The 16,229-nt window shown below is 37.6% G+C and overlaps 1 protein-coding gene across 14 annotated transcripts in view; it reads left to right on the top strand.

Moving 5' to 3' along the window:
* The window catches only part of LOC123629983 (ankyrin repeat domain-containing protein 26-like), a 47,241-nt gene that overhangs the window by 21,053 nt on the left and 9,959 nt on the right, over nucleotides 1-16,229 (top strand). For 2 of the 14 annotated variants that reach the window (XR_006732491.1, XR_006732488.1), the window contains exons 7-8: nucleotides 411-633; nucleotides 15,276-15,620. Coding sequence is in view for 2 of the 14 variants with exons in the window: in XM_045539322.1 (XP_045395278.1) it covers nucleotides 411-633; nucleotides 3,001-3,043; nucleotides 4,274-4,314 (307 nt within the window). In the remaining 12 variants the exon portion in view is untranslated. Of the gene's footprint in view, nucleotides 1-410; nucleotides 634-3,000; nucleotides 3,044-4,273; nucleotides 4,456-4,758; nucleotides 4,964-5,105; nucleotides 5,133-13,592; nucleotides 13,680-13,725; nucleotides 13,830-15,196; nucleotides 15,621-16,229 lie in introns of those variants that run through there. The other 12 variants (XR_006732482.1, XR_006732485.1, XR_006732480.1 and 9 more) reach the window with 12 other exon arrangements.

The following is a 16,229-nucleotide window of genomic DNA, read 5'->3' on the forward strand; positions in this document are numbered from 1 at the left end:
CCACAAGAATCTTATAAATAGAGCCATTGCAGAAGGCAGCAATTATTACTTGTTAAGCCATACATTGCTGCATCATTGATAGACATTTCTCTACCCTCCTTACTTTATTTAAATTACTTCTTTTTTAGCAATTCCCCTAGGAATATGAATATATATATATATACACACACACATACACACACACACACACACACACACACACACACACACACACACACTCACTTCTTTGGAACAATTGTGAAAGCGTAACTGCACAGAGTAGGCATGCTTTGACACATCTTCAAAGTTAAAACACTATTTACTGGGAAGTTCCATTTACTCTTATGGTCACTTTTTGAAAATGTAATCATTTAGGAATCATTTAAGAAAAAATGAAATACTAAACATTTGTCTTTTTGCAATCTTCACAGAGCTACTGAGAGGCCAGCAGCGTTCAGTAGCAGTCTTGTTGCAGAGACACAGGAGACCAGAAGTTTCTCTGGCCCTTGTACAATGAGCACAGAGTCAGCTTCTGCTGGAACTGTTGTTGATGGGTTAGGTCTTCACAGAGAATTTCCTGGAAGAGAATACTCACTGTTTTCTTCTTCCTGCCCATGGACTTTAGATACCAGCTTGAAGAATAACTTGAGTGAGGTTAGTTATATGATCTTCTTTCCTTTGGGTTTCAGATTTCTGATATAATTACTGTTTTTAGTTTGGTGAAATACTGAGTTGTTTAAATGACCTATGCATGATTAGTAACGGTTATAATTATCTGCGTTAATAAAGAGAGGAAAGAGAAAGTTTTCTATTTTCTTAAATTCCCTGCAGCTCTCATTTTCAAGAGATACCCAGATAGTAATGTTATTCAATACATGTAAGTAAAATGACACATTTTAGATTTGTTTAAAGGCTGCATTTAAGTTAGATGTTAGAGATTGAATTTTCTGTAATAACAGGAAGTATATTGAGAGGTCCTTTGGCTTCCTTCCAATTGATTTTAGTTTGGCTGTGGTTGTGGTTCATAACACTTTTGAAGTTTTCCTCTACCATCTCAAAGTTTCCACCCTTAGTCACAAGGGAATGATTGGCATCCAAACACTTAACCACATCTGGATATTTATTATTTATAGCAGTCCAAGAGAGGTAAGTTTTATGAATTAAATAAACCTGTAGTACTACAAAGATTAACTTCTCTTTTTAAATTAAAAGATTTGTCATTTCCTTACATAAAAGTACATGTTTAATTGCTAAAGTAATTACAGCCTTTTAATCTCAAGTTTTGTAAAATTTGCCTATTGGTGGGCAATTGCACAGCACTTTTTAGTTAAATGAGGCATGTACTTGAACTTTTAAAATGGCATTCACTTTTGTCTCTCTATCTTGCCATCACTTGAATGATTGATGACTAAGATGGAAAATCTATCAAGACATTTTGCTGTCTTTTTTCCTTCTATAATCTGTGCCAGGCACTGTATTGCCCTTCAGGCGACAACAATTCTGAATTTCTAGTAAGGGAAATATGAGGAAAATGTGTGATTTAAGGGGAAAGTAAGAATAAAATGAAAGAGTCTTTTAAAACATCATTTAATATTTGACAGTATCACTTGTCAATATAGATAAAATCACTCAAGCCTCCCACCAGCCAGGACAAAACTAGAAGCATCAATACTCCAGACCCTTTTCCTAAGCCTCTGGGTGCCCCTCCCAGAGCAGCTCCCTTCCTGGGATCTGGGTCCATCCCTTTCCCTTCTGAGCTTTCATATGTAACCTGGGAAAAGATTATTACATTAATAGGCCCTTAGTTCAAGTCACGTTACGATGTACATTTTACATAGTGTTTATTAATGGTAACGTAAGATTCTGTTGATAAAGCCTTCTCCCTTTATCTGGTATTGAGTTGTACTTTTACAACAGCTGGCTGGTAATACTGTTATCAGATTATTCATTTGTTCATGCCTTTCTATGGTGGTGTTCTCACAAAAGTGTTCTGGAAAACAGTCTCTCAAAATACTGGGGAAAGTGTTAGTCAGACATTTGTGAAGGCATCAGATGTCATATTATGATTATCACCACAATATATTTATTAGCTTGAATATACTCTTTCAGGCCCCGTTTTGGGCATTTAGAGGGAGAATACCTTTTATACAAAGGAGTTAAACAAGAATCCTCTATATGAGAACATTTACAATACATTAATAGTTAGAAATGTTTTCACACATTTTTAGAAATAACTAAAAATTGCAACTATAAGCAGCCAGATGTTTCCAAAACCTGGTACTAATTTCTGAAAAGAAATAAAAATTACAATTCATGAGCTATATATTTTTGACCTCTTTTCTAATTCTAGAACATCGTGAATCAAAGAAACTAAGTTTGAAAACTGGCTCTAACCTATATTTATCCTTATTTCAAGCAAATTTTGGGAGATCTTAGTGTTCATATGACAAAATATCAGTCATAAGACAGGCAGCACAATATTTTTACCTAATCTTAGCCAGTAGAATATTCACATGACATTATGACAGTGCCATTTTCTTCATGTGTGTATTCATGATTCTGTGCTAAAATGTTAGTAGCATAGAACATACTTTAATATTTTAGTTTTATTAGAAGTGGAAAATAAAAATTTTATTTTAAGGAAAAATCAATTACAGTGAAAAAACCTCATCATGTTTTATAAAGGGTAGAGTTTTTCTAAGAATTTCAAAGTAACACATTCATGTGAAAGTGTGATTTGAATTGTCCAACCTTTGTACTGATAAGAGAAAATGTCACCCTTTTTGGAGTCATGTATATTCAGTAGACCAATATTAATTGTACTTTTTTATTAGATGATTGTAGACAGCATCACACATACACACTCTGTTATCTAAATGTGAAATAAATAGGAATTTTATTTTATTATGTGATTATTTCTCTATTTAAGCAATCCTCAAGTTAAGTCTAGTCTCTCTAGCAATGCCATGAAAATGTCTCTGGTTTACCTGAAGATTATAAATAATATTTGACTTATTTCAGATGCAGCAGGAGTTGGAAGAAATAACTGTAGGACTAGAAGTAGGTATGCTGTCAAATTTTATGAATTAAATTGAGAGTAATGATTTGATTTCTGAAATCAACTGTAAGAAGTGGCATCCCTCTCTATTATTTGGTTAATAGATACTACATTAAATATTTCCTCTTACGTGAATCTAGTGAAAGATGTGAAAACACTAACATTCATACTGAACAGTATACTTATGCTTCATGATTTCATTATCATATTCCATAGCTTCAGAGAAATCTCATGAAATTTATGTTTTGTTTTGTTATTTTCTGGATCTGCACTTTATTCACTCTACCATCCCTATGAACCTATTCATGCGTCAGGCAGCACACTGGAACTATTCTCAGAAAACGAAGGCATCATCAGCTTTCTACGTTTATGATAATGATTTAAGGCCAAAACCCCCAGACTCATCTAGTGACACTAAGCCAAGCAATTATAGTTCATAAGCAGTCACTTGACCTGTGACCTTTTAAATCCATCATCTACTTTTTCACTGGCATACTTTTGCCCTCAGAAAAGGTTCCATATTTCTTAGCATGGAAACATCACCCACATCAATGTGGTTCTTGTCAATTTTTTCAACTTCATATCTTGCCACATACCCTACACTGCCCCTCTGTTCTAGCATCTCAAAAACTAGACTACTTAGAATTCCACAATGTACCTCCTCACGGCCACCTGTTTTCCTTTACTTCTTCCCTCTATCTGATAATTGTCCCTCAGCTATCAAGTTATGTATCACTCCTACCAAAAAGTGTACTCTACTGATAGAAAACTTGGACAGATGGCCCTTGTCTGTGTTAAAAGAGTGCCCATTTTATACTTGTTATGGTCTCTCTGACTCTGCAGGGTGTTCCCTGCTTCTCCTCTTTGCATATTACAGTATACGATTGTTGAGGTCGGTCATGTGGACTGTGTCATCTTCACCTTGTCATTCCAGTGCTTGTCATAGTTCCTTCGCATGTGGTTGTTGAATGAGTGAAGGGAGCTGAGAAAACCACATGCTGAACCACAATGATAATTAATTTAATGTGCAACTATGGGCAATAATATTTAATATAATAATAATAATATGATAATATAATATTAATATTACAATACGAGTTTTGTATTGCCTGTTTACATATATATTTATCATTCTTATTAACACCAATAATGTTCTTGCCTCTTTCTTACTAGCTTACACTTATTTCCTACAAAATCTTTTAGGTAAAGAATATAATTCTTTACTTTTATTTCCAGGTGCTGCTGGATACGGTCCTCTAGAAGAGTTTCTCCTCTAGGATACATTAATGAGTCAAGTCTAAATGAATATATTCTTTGGAAGGCATCTCAACAATATATGCCAATTTTTTTTTAAATTATATGATGTGAAAGACTTTTAATTGGATCTTGCCAATGAAAGCCAATTTTATATCCTCAAACTGTCAAAGTGTGAGCTCTTTCAATAACCAAACACGCAAGTTTTCATGAATACTTTAGTGAAGTTACTTGATTTCTCATTCGTCTTTTACCATTTTCATCACTATACATAATGATAAATTTACATTTAGACAGACATCATTTTGGTTCAGGTACTGTGGTCATTGTCAATGTTTGGAGGTGTTACAATTGTTACAGTGCCATCAGACTTATGTAATTTTAATTTTCAGCACAGATTTATATGGCTCTTTCTTCCTAGAGACAAAAAGTTTGCCTAACTCTTTTGATTTTTTCTGTTCATTCAGATTTAGATCATGTGTGTTTTGACAAGTGTATCACAGAAGTGATCCTGTGGATCTTCTCTTTGCATCCTAACATGGGATCTACATCTGATTTGTCTTATTCCTGATGATGTTAGCATTGACCGCTAATGGTGGTATCTGCTGTGTTTGAGATTTGACTTGCTGAATGAGCCAAGCATAGTACCTGAAATAAATCTAACTCAGTCAGGTGTGTAATTCTTTTTACACTAACCTTACTTGCTTCAATTTCCTCATATTTTGGTGCAGATTTTATTTCTAAATTAGTGACATCCTTTGGTCTGTTGTTCTCTTTTTTTCTTTTGCTGTCTTTGTCTGGTTTTGATGTGAAGGTGATACTGGCTTTATAAAACTATTTGGTAAGTAATTGTCTTCTTCAATTTTTTAGGAGAGTTTGTATAACCCTGGTGTTAATTCCTTGAATGTTGGTTAAAATTCTCCAGTGAAACCCTCTAGGCCTGGAGACTTTGGGGAGAGGGAGCTGTTTTATTCCGAATGCCATTTGTTTCTTAAATAGTTACGGAGCTATTCAGGTTATCTATTTAATATTGGCTCAGTTTGGATAATTTGTGGTTCTTGAGAAATTGCTCCATTTGTTATACATAGTTAAGTTGATGAGCATGACATTTTTTGTAGCATTCATTAGTTATCATTTTAATGGCTGTAACATCTGCCTTTTTTGCTGCTCATGTCTGATATTAGTGATCTGTATCTTCTCTGTTTTTATCTTTCTCGGTCTTGTCAGATTTTTGTTGATTTTATTTATTTTTTTAAAGAACTAGCTACTTCTTTTCTTGATTTCTTATTATTTTTCTGGTTTTTCATATAATTATTTTTCTTCTTATATTCACTATTTCCTCGTCATTCTTATTTTCAGTTTCTCTTGCTCTTTTTTAGTTTCTTAAACTAGGACTATTGATTTGAACTTTTCCTTTTATAATAATGTAGGTACTTAGTGCAATAAATGTCATCTTCAGCACTGTTTAAGTGGCGTTCACATAATTTCATTAGTTATATTTTTATTTTCATCCAGTTTCATGTATTCTATATTCCTTTCAGCTTTCTTCTTAGACCCATGGCTTTCTTTGATGGGTACTATTTAATTCTCAACTGTTTGGAGAATTTCTGTTACCTTTCTCATTAATTTCCAGGTGTATTCAATTATTTTAAGTGAACGTACTTGTATGATTTCAATGGTTTTAAATTTCTTGAAGTTTATTTTGTGACTTAGAATATGGATTATTTTTGTGAATTCATCATGGATTATTGGAAAAAAAGTTTCATCTGCTATTATTGGGTGGACTGTTCTATGACTACCCACTTGTGGGGGCTGAGAGTGTTATTCACTTGTTCTACGCCTGTGCTGATCTTCTGTCTGTAGATTACTAGAGTGGGGTGGTGAAGTCCTCAGGTAAAATTGTGCATTTATCTGTTTCTCTTTTTAGTTCTGTCAGTTTGTACTCCATGTGTACAGAGGCCATATTGTGTACACATTTAAACAGCTCTTATGTCTTTCTTGTTTGTTGGCCTTTCCATTATTGTGTGATGTACCTCTTTATGTCTAGTAATTGTTTTTGCTCTGAAGTCTACTTTATCTCATATTAACATAGCCATATTAGTTTTTAAAGAGAACTGAGGTTGTGTAGTTTATCACTTCCATCCTTTTACATTCGCTGTAACTATGCTGTTAAATTTGAAGTGCGTTCATTAACAGGCAGCATAAATTTTGTTGAATCATGCTCTTTCCCCCTCCACTTTGGTATTGTCTTTTAATTGACACATGCCCACTATTTGCATTCAAGGGAATTGTTATATGCTTAAGGGTCAGGTGTGTGCTACTATTTGATTTGTTTTCTGTTTGTTAATTATCTTGCTCTTTCCTCTGCATCTCTTTCCTTACCCTCCTGTTGGATACTTCAGGAGTTTTAGGATTAGATATTGATTTTTTTACAGTGTTTTTGATAATATATCTTTTATAATTTTCTTAGTGGTGACTTTAATTATTATTATACATGCACAACTTATCAGAGTCCACTGGTGTGGATGTTTTACCATTTGAAGTGAAATGTAGAAACCTTATTTCCATTTAGCTTCCTTCAGCTTTTTACTTTTTAAAATGGAATGGTGCTAAGTGACGCCCCTGTTGCACTGGATGCCACATCAAATATCATTCAAAAACGTATGGGAAGAAGCATATTTTATCCTCCCCTATTTTCCCATTCTGATGTTCTTCTTTTTGAGGTTCCAAGCATTCTTCTGATACCAGCTCCTTTCTGTTTAGAGAACTCACTCTATACATTGGTAAGAGGAGGTTTGCTAAGCACAACTTGTCTTAGTTTCCTCCATCTGAGGATGCCTTCATTTGCCCTTCCTTTCTGAGTGTGAATTTTGCTGGATGCAGATTTAGTGGCTGATAGTTCTTTTCTTTCAGCAATTTAAAAATGTTAGGCCTCTTCCTCCCATCCTCCATGGTTTTGAATGAGAAATCTGTCATTTGAATCCATATCTCTCCATCAGTCTACATCATTTCTCTTGGGCATGCTTTGAAGAGTTTTTATCTGTCTTCATTTTTCAGTTTTCAGAAGGTTTTAAAGGACATGTCTTGATCTGGACTTCTTTGGGTTTATCTTATGTAGAATTCACTTAGATACTTGAATCTGTAGGGTTTTGTCTGCCAAATTTGTGATATTTTCAGATATTACTTCATTGAATATTTTTTTCAGTCCTACTGTCTCTTTCGACTTTCTTTTTTTCCCTGGGTCTCTGATGGTACAGATGCTGTCTGATGGGTCCCCACGGCTGTCTTGTTTGTTCTGTTTTATATCTGTTTTTTTCTTTATTGTTCAAAATAGGGAAATTCTATTGATTTGCTTTGAAGTTCATTTATTCTATCTTCTCCCTTTTACTATTGAGTTTATCCCCCAAATTTTAACTTAGTTATTATAGTTTTAAAATCTACAATTTCCATTTGGTTCCTTGTTTTTATTTTGTATGTCGGAGTATTATAGGGTTACAAAGGCTTTGATTACATAATTGCCTTTGCACTGTCCCAAAACAGTGCCCATTCACTAGGGAGTATGTACCATAGCCGCTATTTGTGGATTTACCTAATCCCTCTTCCCCATTCCTACCTGCTCAACACCCTATCAATGTTTCTTCCCATATGTGCACATTAGTGTTGATCATTTGGTACGAATTTAATGGTGAGTGCCTGTGATGTTTTTCCATTCTTATGATATTTCACTTAAAAAAATGGACTCTAGCTCCATCCAATATAATAGAATAGGTAGTTAATCATTTTTAATTTTTTTATACGGCTGACTAGTACTCCACGGTACACATCTGCCACATTTTTTAAATCTGCTCATGTATTGATGGACACTTGTATTGTTTTCATATTTTTGCAGTTGTGAACCATCCTGCTATAAACATTCAAGTGCAGATGTCTTTTTCATAGAATATCTTTTCCTTTGGGTAGATGCCCAATAGTGGGACTGCTGGATCAAATGATAGTTCTACTTTTAGTTCTCTGAGTTATCACTATGGTACTTTCCATAGAGGGTAGTGTCAGTTTCCAGTCCCAGCAGTAGTATATGAGTGTTCCTATCTCTTGGTATCCACACCAACATTCGTTGTTTTGGGACTTTTTGATAAAAGCCGTTCTCACTGGAGTTAAGTGATATCTCATAGTGGTTTTTATTTGCATGTCCCTGAGGATAAGAGATGTTCACCACTTTTTAAAGATGTGTTTTGGCCATTAGTCTGCCATTAGTATTTTCTTTTGAAAAGTTTCTGTTCATGTCATTGACCACTTTGTATGGATTTGTTTGATGAGTTCCATATAGATTCTGGTTATCAGCCCTTTATTGGATGTGTAGCATGTGAATATTTTCTCCCATTCTCTAGATTGTCTGTTTGCTCTCATGGGAGTTTCCTTGGCTGTGCAGAACCTTGTTAATTTGATAAGGTCCCATTTGTTTGTTTTCACTGATGCCATGATTGCTTTTGGGGTCTTCTTTATTAATTCTTTGCCTAGGCTGATGTCTGTGAGAGTTTTTCCAACATTTTCTCCTAGAATTCTTAAGGTTTCATGCCTTAGGTGTAAGTCTGTAATCCATTGTGAATTGATTTTTGTGAGAGGCAAAAAGGGCAGTTCCTGTTTGAGTCTTCTGCAAGTGGCTATCCAAATTTCCTAGTACCACTTATTGAATAGGTATTCTTTTCCCCACTGTGTGTATGTTTCTTGTTTATCAAAGAGCAGATAGCTCTATCTGGATGGTTTTGTATCTGGGTTTTTAGTCCTGTTCCACTGGTCTATGTCTCTGTTCTTGTGCAAGTACCATGCTGTTTTGGATACTCTAGCCTTGTAGGATAGCTTGAAGACTGCTAAATTGGTGCCTTCCATTTTTTTCTTTATGCTTAAGGTTGCTTTTTCTATACGGGGGTCTTCTCTTGTTTGATATAAAGTGTTCATTTATTTTTTTGAGATATGAAAAAAACGTTGTTGGTATTGTAATAGAGATTGCATTGAATCTGTAGATCAGTTTGAGCAGTATGACCATGAGCATGGTGTGGCTTTCCATCTGTTTATGTCCTCTGCTATTTCCTCGCTCAGTGTTTTGTAGTTCTCCCTGTAGAGGTCTTTCACCAGCTTAGGTGAATATATTCCTGGGTATTTTATTTACCTTGTTGCCATTGTGAAAAGTATGGAGTCTTTGATTTGGATCTCTGTTTGACTGTTGTTTGCGTATATGAATGCTACCAATTTATGTACATTAATCTTGTAACCTGAGACTTTGCTGAACTTATCAATTGCAATAATCTCTTGGCTGAATCTTTGGGGTCTAGATAAAATATCATATTGTCAGCAAAGCACAGTAGTTTGACATATTCTGCCCCCATTTGTATTGGCTTGCTTTCTGTCTCTTATCTAATTGCCCTGGCTAGGAACCCAAGCACTATGTTGAACAGAACTGGTGATAGAAGGCAATATTGTTTGGTTCCAGTTCTGAGCAGGAAATCTTTCAAATTTTCCTCATGCTGTATAATGTTGGCAGAGAGTTTATCCTATACGGCTTTTATCATTTTGGGGTAAGTCCCATCTATGCTTATTTTGTTAAGCGTTCTTATCATAAAAGTGTTCCAAATTTTATCAAATGCTTTCTGTGCATCTACTGCGAGGATCATATGGTCTTAGCTTACACTTCTGTTTATGTGGTGAATTACATTTATAGGTTTGTGTATGTTGAAACATCCCTGCATTTTTGGGATGAAGCCCTCTTAATCATGATAGATTATTTATTTGATGAGTAGTTGAATTAGATTTGCTAGGATTTTCTTGACATTTTTTGAATGTATATTCATAATGGATATTGGTCTGTAATTTTCTATTTTTGGCAAGTCCTTTCATGGCTTTGGGATCAGAGTGATGTTGGCTTTGTAAACTGTGTTGGGGAGGAATCCTACCTTCTCAATATTGTGGAATAATTTCTGCTGTATAGGCACCAGTTCTTCTTCGTAGGTCTGATAAAATTAAGCTGTGAGGCCGTCTGGTCTGAGACTTTTATTTTTAGGAAAGTTTTTATTGCTGCTTCAATTTCAGTACTTGATATTGGTCTGTTCAGGAATTCTATTTCTTCCTGATTGAGCCTAGGGAAGCATTGTCATTCTAAGAATTTGTCCATTTCCTCCACACTTACAAGTTTACCTGCATAGACATTTTCATAGTATTCATACATGATATTATGTATTTCCATGGTATGAGTTGTAATTTCTCCTTTTTCATTCCTGACTGAGCTTATTAGCACCCTGACTTTTGTGCTTCTGGTTCTAGTGAGGATCTTGCCAATCTAGTCAGGATCATGCCAATTTTCTTTTCTTTTCAAAGAATGAACTTTCTGTTTCATAAATCTTTTGTATAGGTCTTTTATTATTGATTTCATTTAGTTCTGCTGTGATCCTTCTTATTTCTTTTCATCTGTCGGGTTTGGAATTGGTTTGCTCATCCTTTTCCAGTTCTTTGAGATGATTCATTAGATTGTTGATTTGTGATCTTTCTGTATTTTAGAAAAAAGAATATATGACTATAATTTTCCTCTCAGGATTGCAGTAGCTGTGTCCCACAGACTTTTGATAACTTGTGTCCTTGTTATCATTTAGGTCAAAGAATCTTTTGATTTCCATCTTAATTTCCTCCTTGACCTGAGTATCATTCAGAAGTATGTTGTTTTGTTTCCATGAATTTGTGTAGAGATGATTGTTTCTGTTGGAGCTGATTTCTAATTTTATTCCATTGTGGTCTGAGTGGATACATGGTATAATTTGCATTTTTTAAAAAAAATTGTTGAGACATGTTTTATTGCTTAGGATATAGTGAAGCTTAGAGAATGTCCCAGTAGCTGATGAGAAGAATGTATACTCAGCAGTTTTTGGGTAAAATGTTCTGTAAATGTCTGTTAGGATCATTTCTCATAGAGTTCACTTTAAGTCCATTGTTTCTTTGTTTATATTTTATTTGGAGGATTTGTTCTGTTCTGTGAAAGGGGTTTTGAAGACCCCAGTTATTATGGTGCTGCCATTTATCATTTTGCTTAGATGAAGTAGTATTTGCTTCATGAATATGAGTGCAGCTCTGTTGACCATGTAAATATTTAGAATTGTTATGTCTTCTTGTTGAATTGTTCCTTTTACCATTATATTATGACCATCTTTGTCTTTCATTACTTTTGTTGATTTGAAGACTAAGTTATTCGATATGAGAGCTGCTACAACAGCTTTGTTTTGGTTTTCCTTTCCATGGAATATTGTTTTCCATGTCTTCAGTTTGAGTCTGAATGAGTCTTTGTGAGTTAGATGTATTTCCTGAGGATAGATGTTACTTGGCATATGTATATGTATTCATTCACCTAATTTATGTCTCTTCAGTGGGCAGTTCAAGTCATTCATATTTATTGAAATATTTGATAAGTGGGTCGGATCTGTTCATCCTGTTGATTAGATTTCTGTTGCTTTGTTTTATCTCTGTGCCATTGTGGTATCTGGCCTTTAACCTTTAGCTTTTGGGTAATTTTACACTGATGAGTTCTATTGTGCTGATCCATGACTAATGCAGTTCTGAGTACTTCCTGCATGGCAGGTCTTGTCTTGAACAACTCCCTCAGAGATTGCTTATCTGAGAACAATTTTATTTCTCCATCATATATGAAACTTAGTTCTCCAGGATACAAAATTCTAGTTGGGCCTTATTTCCTTTGAGAAGAGTGAGAATAGAGCCCCAGTTGTAAGGTGTCACTTGAGCAGTCTGCAGTTAGTGTGATGTGTTTCCCTGGGTAAGCTACTTACTGCTTTCCCCTTACAGCTCATAAGAGCACCTCTGTCATGTTTAATTTCTCCACTCTGATGACTATGTGTTGTGTTTTCCTCTTCATCATGGCTCCGCCAGGGGTCCTAGGAGGTTCTTGTACCTGGATATCTAGAATTCTAGCAAGGTCAAGGAAATTTTCCTCAATCATTCACTCAATTAAATTATCTAACCGTTGTGTATTTTCTTCTGCCGCCTCAGGAATGCCTATGATTCCTATGTTAGGCCTCTTATCATAGTTCCATATTTTTGTATGCTTTGTTTATTTCCCTTATTTCTCTGTTCTCTCTCTGTGACTGACTGATTTAATTGAAAGGTGGTATCATCAAGCTCTGGGATTCTTTCTTCTGCCTGACCTAACCTGTTCTTAAGGCTTCTTACTGTGTTTTGTAATTCCTTGAATGAATTTTTCATCTCCAGAAGTTCTGTTTGATTTTTCTTTAATACTTGAACTGCTTTAGTGAATTTTTCATTCATTTCCTGCACTTTGGCTTTTTGTGTGTGTTGTATTTCCATATTTTATTGAATTGCATTGAGGTTTCTTACAATCCATGTTCAAAATTATTCACCAGTCATTTCAGTGTTATGATTTTGGTTGGTATCCATTGCTAGAGTGCTGGTGAAGCCTTTCCTGGGTGTTCTTTAGCTTTTATTTTCCATACTTCTAGAGTTCTTTTGCTGATTTTTTCTCGTATGGAGCAATTTTTACCTCTTTGGAGGTAAAACCTTTCGATTTTCTTTTGTTTCGATAATGACATATACCGAGTTTAATATCTGAGCCCTGAGGTCATGCTTCTGTGTGAGAACTGACCACACCCTGTATGGTGAGTCAGTAAATGTAGTAAAAGGGCATGTAAACTGACCTCCCTATCCGTAGGTGTTGCTTGCTGGGAAGAACAAGCTTCAGTGTTGTTTTTGGTTCCTGTGACCTCGTCTAGTTACTCAGAAGAACTCTAGTGTCCCACGTGGTGGGTGGGGCTCTGGAACTGGCAGGTGTGTCCTTATTTTACACTTCAGCAGGTCCAGGTAGGGGAGTGAGGCTGGGTGTGGCTTGGTTTCGTGAACCTGCACTAAAATTCCACAGAAGTTTTAGCAGGGGCCAAATTTCTGCTACCTGCCTTTGGGCAAAGCTGCCAGGGATGGGCTGAAGTAGGGCCTACTGAGCCAGAAAGTCTGTGTGTGGAGGCAGGGCTGTCTGAGACCCTGAATCAGGTAGTCTGGAACAAACTTCACTTCTTTCCACCCTCCCCTATTCTGTGGTTTCTTCCAAGCCTCTGCTGGCAGGCAGGATCTCAAGCCAGCCTTGTTGTACTATGACTGTGATGGGTACTGAGAGTTTCCCTGTCCAGGATCCCAGCCAGAGCTGGGAATGGGGCCCTTCTGGAGGAGGAGGGGTGCCCCCACATGTACACCATAGGTGTGAACCCAAACTGCACTCTCTCCCAATCTGCCCCTGCAGGCATCCACAGCTCATGAGAATTATTCACAAATATCCCCTCTTGCCCCTGGGTTTTGTGATTGGGACCTGAGTGTACTGGATCTGACATGTGGGCCCAATCCTCTGGGCCCTGGAGATCAATCCCTGAACATAGCAGGGAGAAGCATACTGTTCCCAAGTCCCTCCTGGGATGCTCAAGCTGGATCAATGTCCCTCCACTTCGGGCTGTGTCCCACTCTGCTGAAGTCACCAGCAACAGTACCAGGAATGGCCAGCAGGCAGTGCACTCACAGTCCAAGCACCTCTTTTTTCTGCTACAGGACCTCCAGAGAAAAGGTATGAGCTCCATTCCCTGTGGGAGCCTCTGTGTGGTGGCTCAATTTTTTCTCTCAGTAGCCATGGGAGGGGGAGGGGAAGGGAAGAAAAAGAGTCTAGGTGGAGGAAAGTCCACTCTCTGGTCTTCTTCAAACCTCTCTCTGGGAGGCAGTCCACACAGAATGACGGGTGTGTGGAATCACTCTCATCATCCAGGACCCACTGCACTCATGTGGCTCCTGCAGTCTGGGCCAGAGTTGATAAATGTCTGTGTTGGGATGAGGAAGATGGAACCGGAATGTTTGGGGCACCCTGGTGAAGACAAAGGCAGCAGGTGTGTCAAAAAGCAATGTGGAATCTCCCATCTTGCTTGGGTCTGTGCGGCATGAGATGCACTAAGCGGTGCTGGGAGTCTGGTGCCCTTTTTGAAAGCAGCTCTCCACTCACTGGGAGCAGCGTTGTCTGGGCTTGTGTCAACAGAATGTCTCTCCAGCACCTCAGGAGCCCAGGAAAAGTCTGAGATACAAGGGAGGGGTATGGTACTGGATCCAGGTACCCTTCCGCCTGGACTCCTAGCCTCACTGGGCTTAATTCCCATCGATGCCTTTCTCCTTCCAGTCTTGCTCTTCCTCCTCTTCCCCTGCAGTCTCCTGTGGGTTCAGGAACCCTTCCTTAAGCCCCCTTTCTGATCTACATTTGTCTGTCTGTTTTTTCTCTTTCATCTAAAACTTCTCCTTCTATAGAGATGCTCTGGCTGGTGGTGCCTTCGGTCCACCGTCTTACCCCCCATAACCATTTGGTTGTTTCTCATAACTTCTTTTCCTTTCCTGAAATTTTTAAGGTTTTCATTTGTTTCCAGACAATTCCTAATTGCTTATTGGCATGACCTCACTCAGTCTCATTGTAGCTGGGGCAGCGTAGAGGTTCAGTTGCCTGCTGGGCCCTGCTGACAACAGAAGTATGGGAAATGGAAGTGCTGATTAGCCTGGACTCTACTATCTTGTCAGTGTGTTGATTCTGGCTTGCAGTGGTGACTCAGCTTCCTACTTGTCTCCAGTGACTCCAGGGTAGGGAAGGTGACACTCACCTTGCCTCTCAGTGTGTGGGACTCTTTCTTATTGAGTTGAGGTGGAGGCTCAGCTTCCTACTGAACTCCAGTGCCATCAGGGCTGCACAGATGACACTAGCTCTGCTTCACACTGTCTTGGTAAATCTTTTGCATGCTGGGTGGGTGTGGGGGCTCAGGTTCCCTCTGGACCCCATTGATACTACATTGCCAAGGGAACTGTAAAATTATTTCCTTTTGTCAGGCAGGGGATGGAGAACAGCTTCCTACTTTGTCTGTTGCTACCACTCCAAAGTGAAAATCATAATGCCTACTTTTGCCAGATGGGAAATAGAAGATGAGCTCCTTCGTTGGTGCCAGTAATACCAGCAGGCAAGAACATCAGAGCACGGCTGCTTCTGTTCAGTGGATATGAAGTAGATAATCTGCTCCCCGATGGACTCCACTGAAACCATCCTGGTATTTCATTGCAGTTGGGTGGGTATTGCCAGCAAGGTTTTCTGCTGTTAGACCATTCTTTTCCAATCCTTTGGTTGGGAGAGCAGGCTTCTTGTTTTGTTTTGTCTGTGCCACTTAGTGGTCCTGATTGGAGGCTTCCGCAGCACTCTCTCCAGAGCATATGGGAAGAAATTGAGGACCCAAGGAGCTCATCATTGTGTTATTCCCCAGTAACTGCACCTTCTTTTCACCTTTCAGATGCTGAGGCTTCTCCAACTTGGCTAGATCCAGATTTGTATTGTCTTAAAGTTAAAATTTGTGTGTGTGTGTGTTTGTGTATTTGATTCCTTTTTAAATCCTTGAATCTTCTGGTAATTAGGTTGGAGATAATTAACATGCCAGCTGGGGAAAAAAAACTGTAATTTCCACAATAAAAACTATAGTCCTTCTGTGTGACAACTTCATTTGATTATCCTAAGAAATAATGAACTGGAGGCACAGATATAATGAGTGTTAATAGGGTCTCATTTGTGATTATCAACATTGTAAAACTTTTTCACAGCCTATTAAAGTCCTACTATTCTTCTATAAGTAAATGGGAGTCTGTGGATAGAATTATGTTATATAATATAATGGCTTTGAAACTGAATCATGGTCAAAGTTTAACCCAACAAGTTTTGGGAAAAGATCTCAGGAACTAACTCCGTCACTGTGGAGATGAGCACAATTTTCCAGGTACATTGATGCCTCTGAGAGAACCTGATGCCCCACGGCCCCAGTTCACTGAGTTCCCTGAGTGCCACCGACCAGACATGAATGTCCTGGTTCTAAAGCTCATG

The sequence above is a fragment of the Lemur catta genome, unplaced genomic scaffold, assembly GCF_020740605.2.
Source record: "Lemur catta isolate mLemCat1 unplaced genomic scaffold, mLemCat1.pri scaffold_66_ctg1, whole genome shotgun sequence".
Taxonomy (NCBI): Eukaryota; Metazoa; Chordata; class Mammalia; order Primates; family Lemuridae; genus Lemur; species Lemur catta.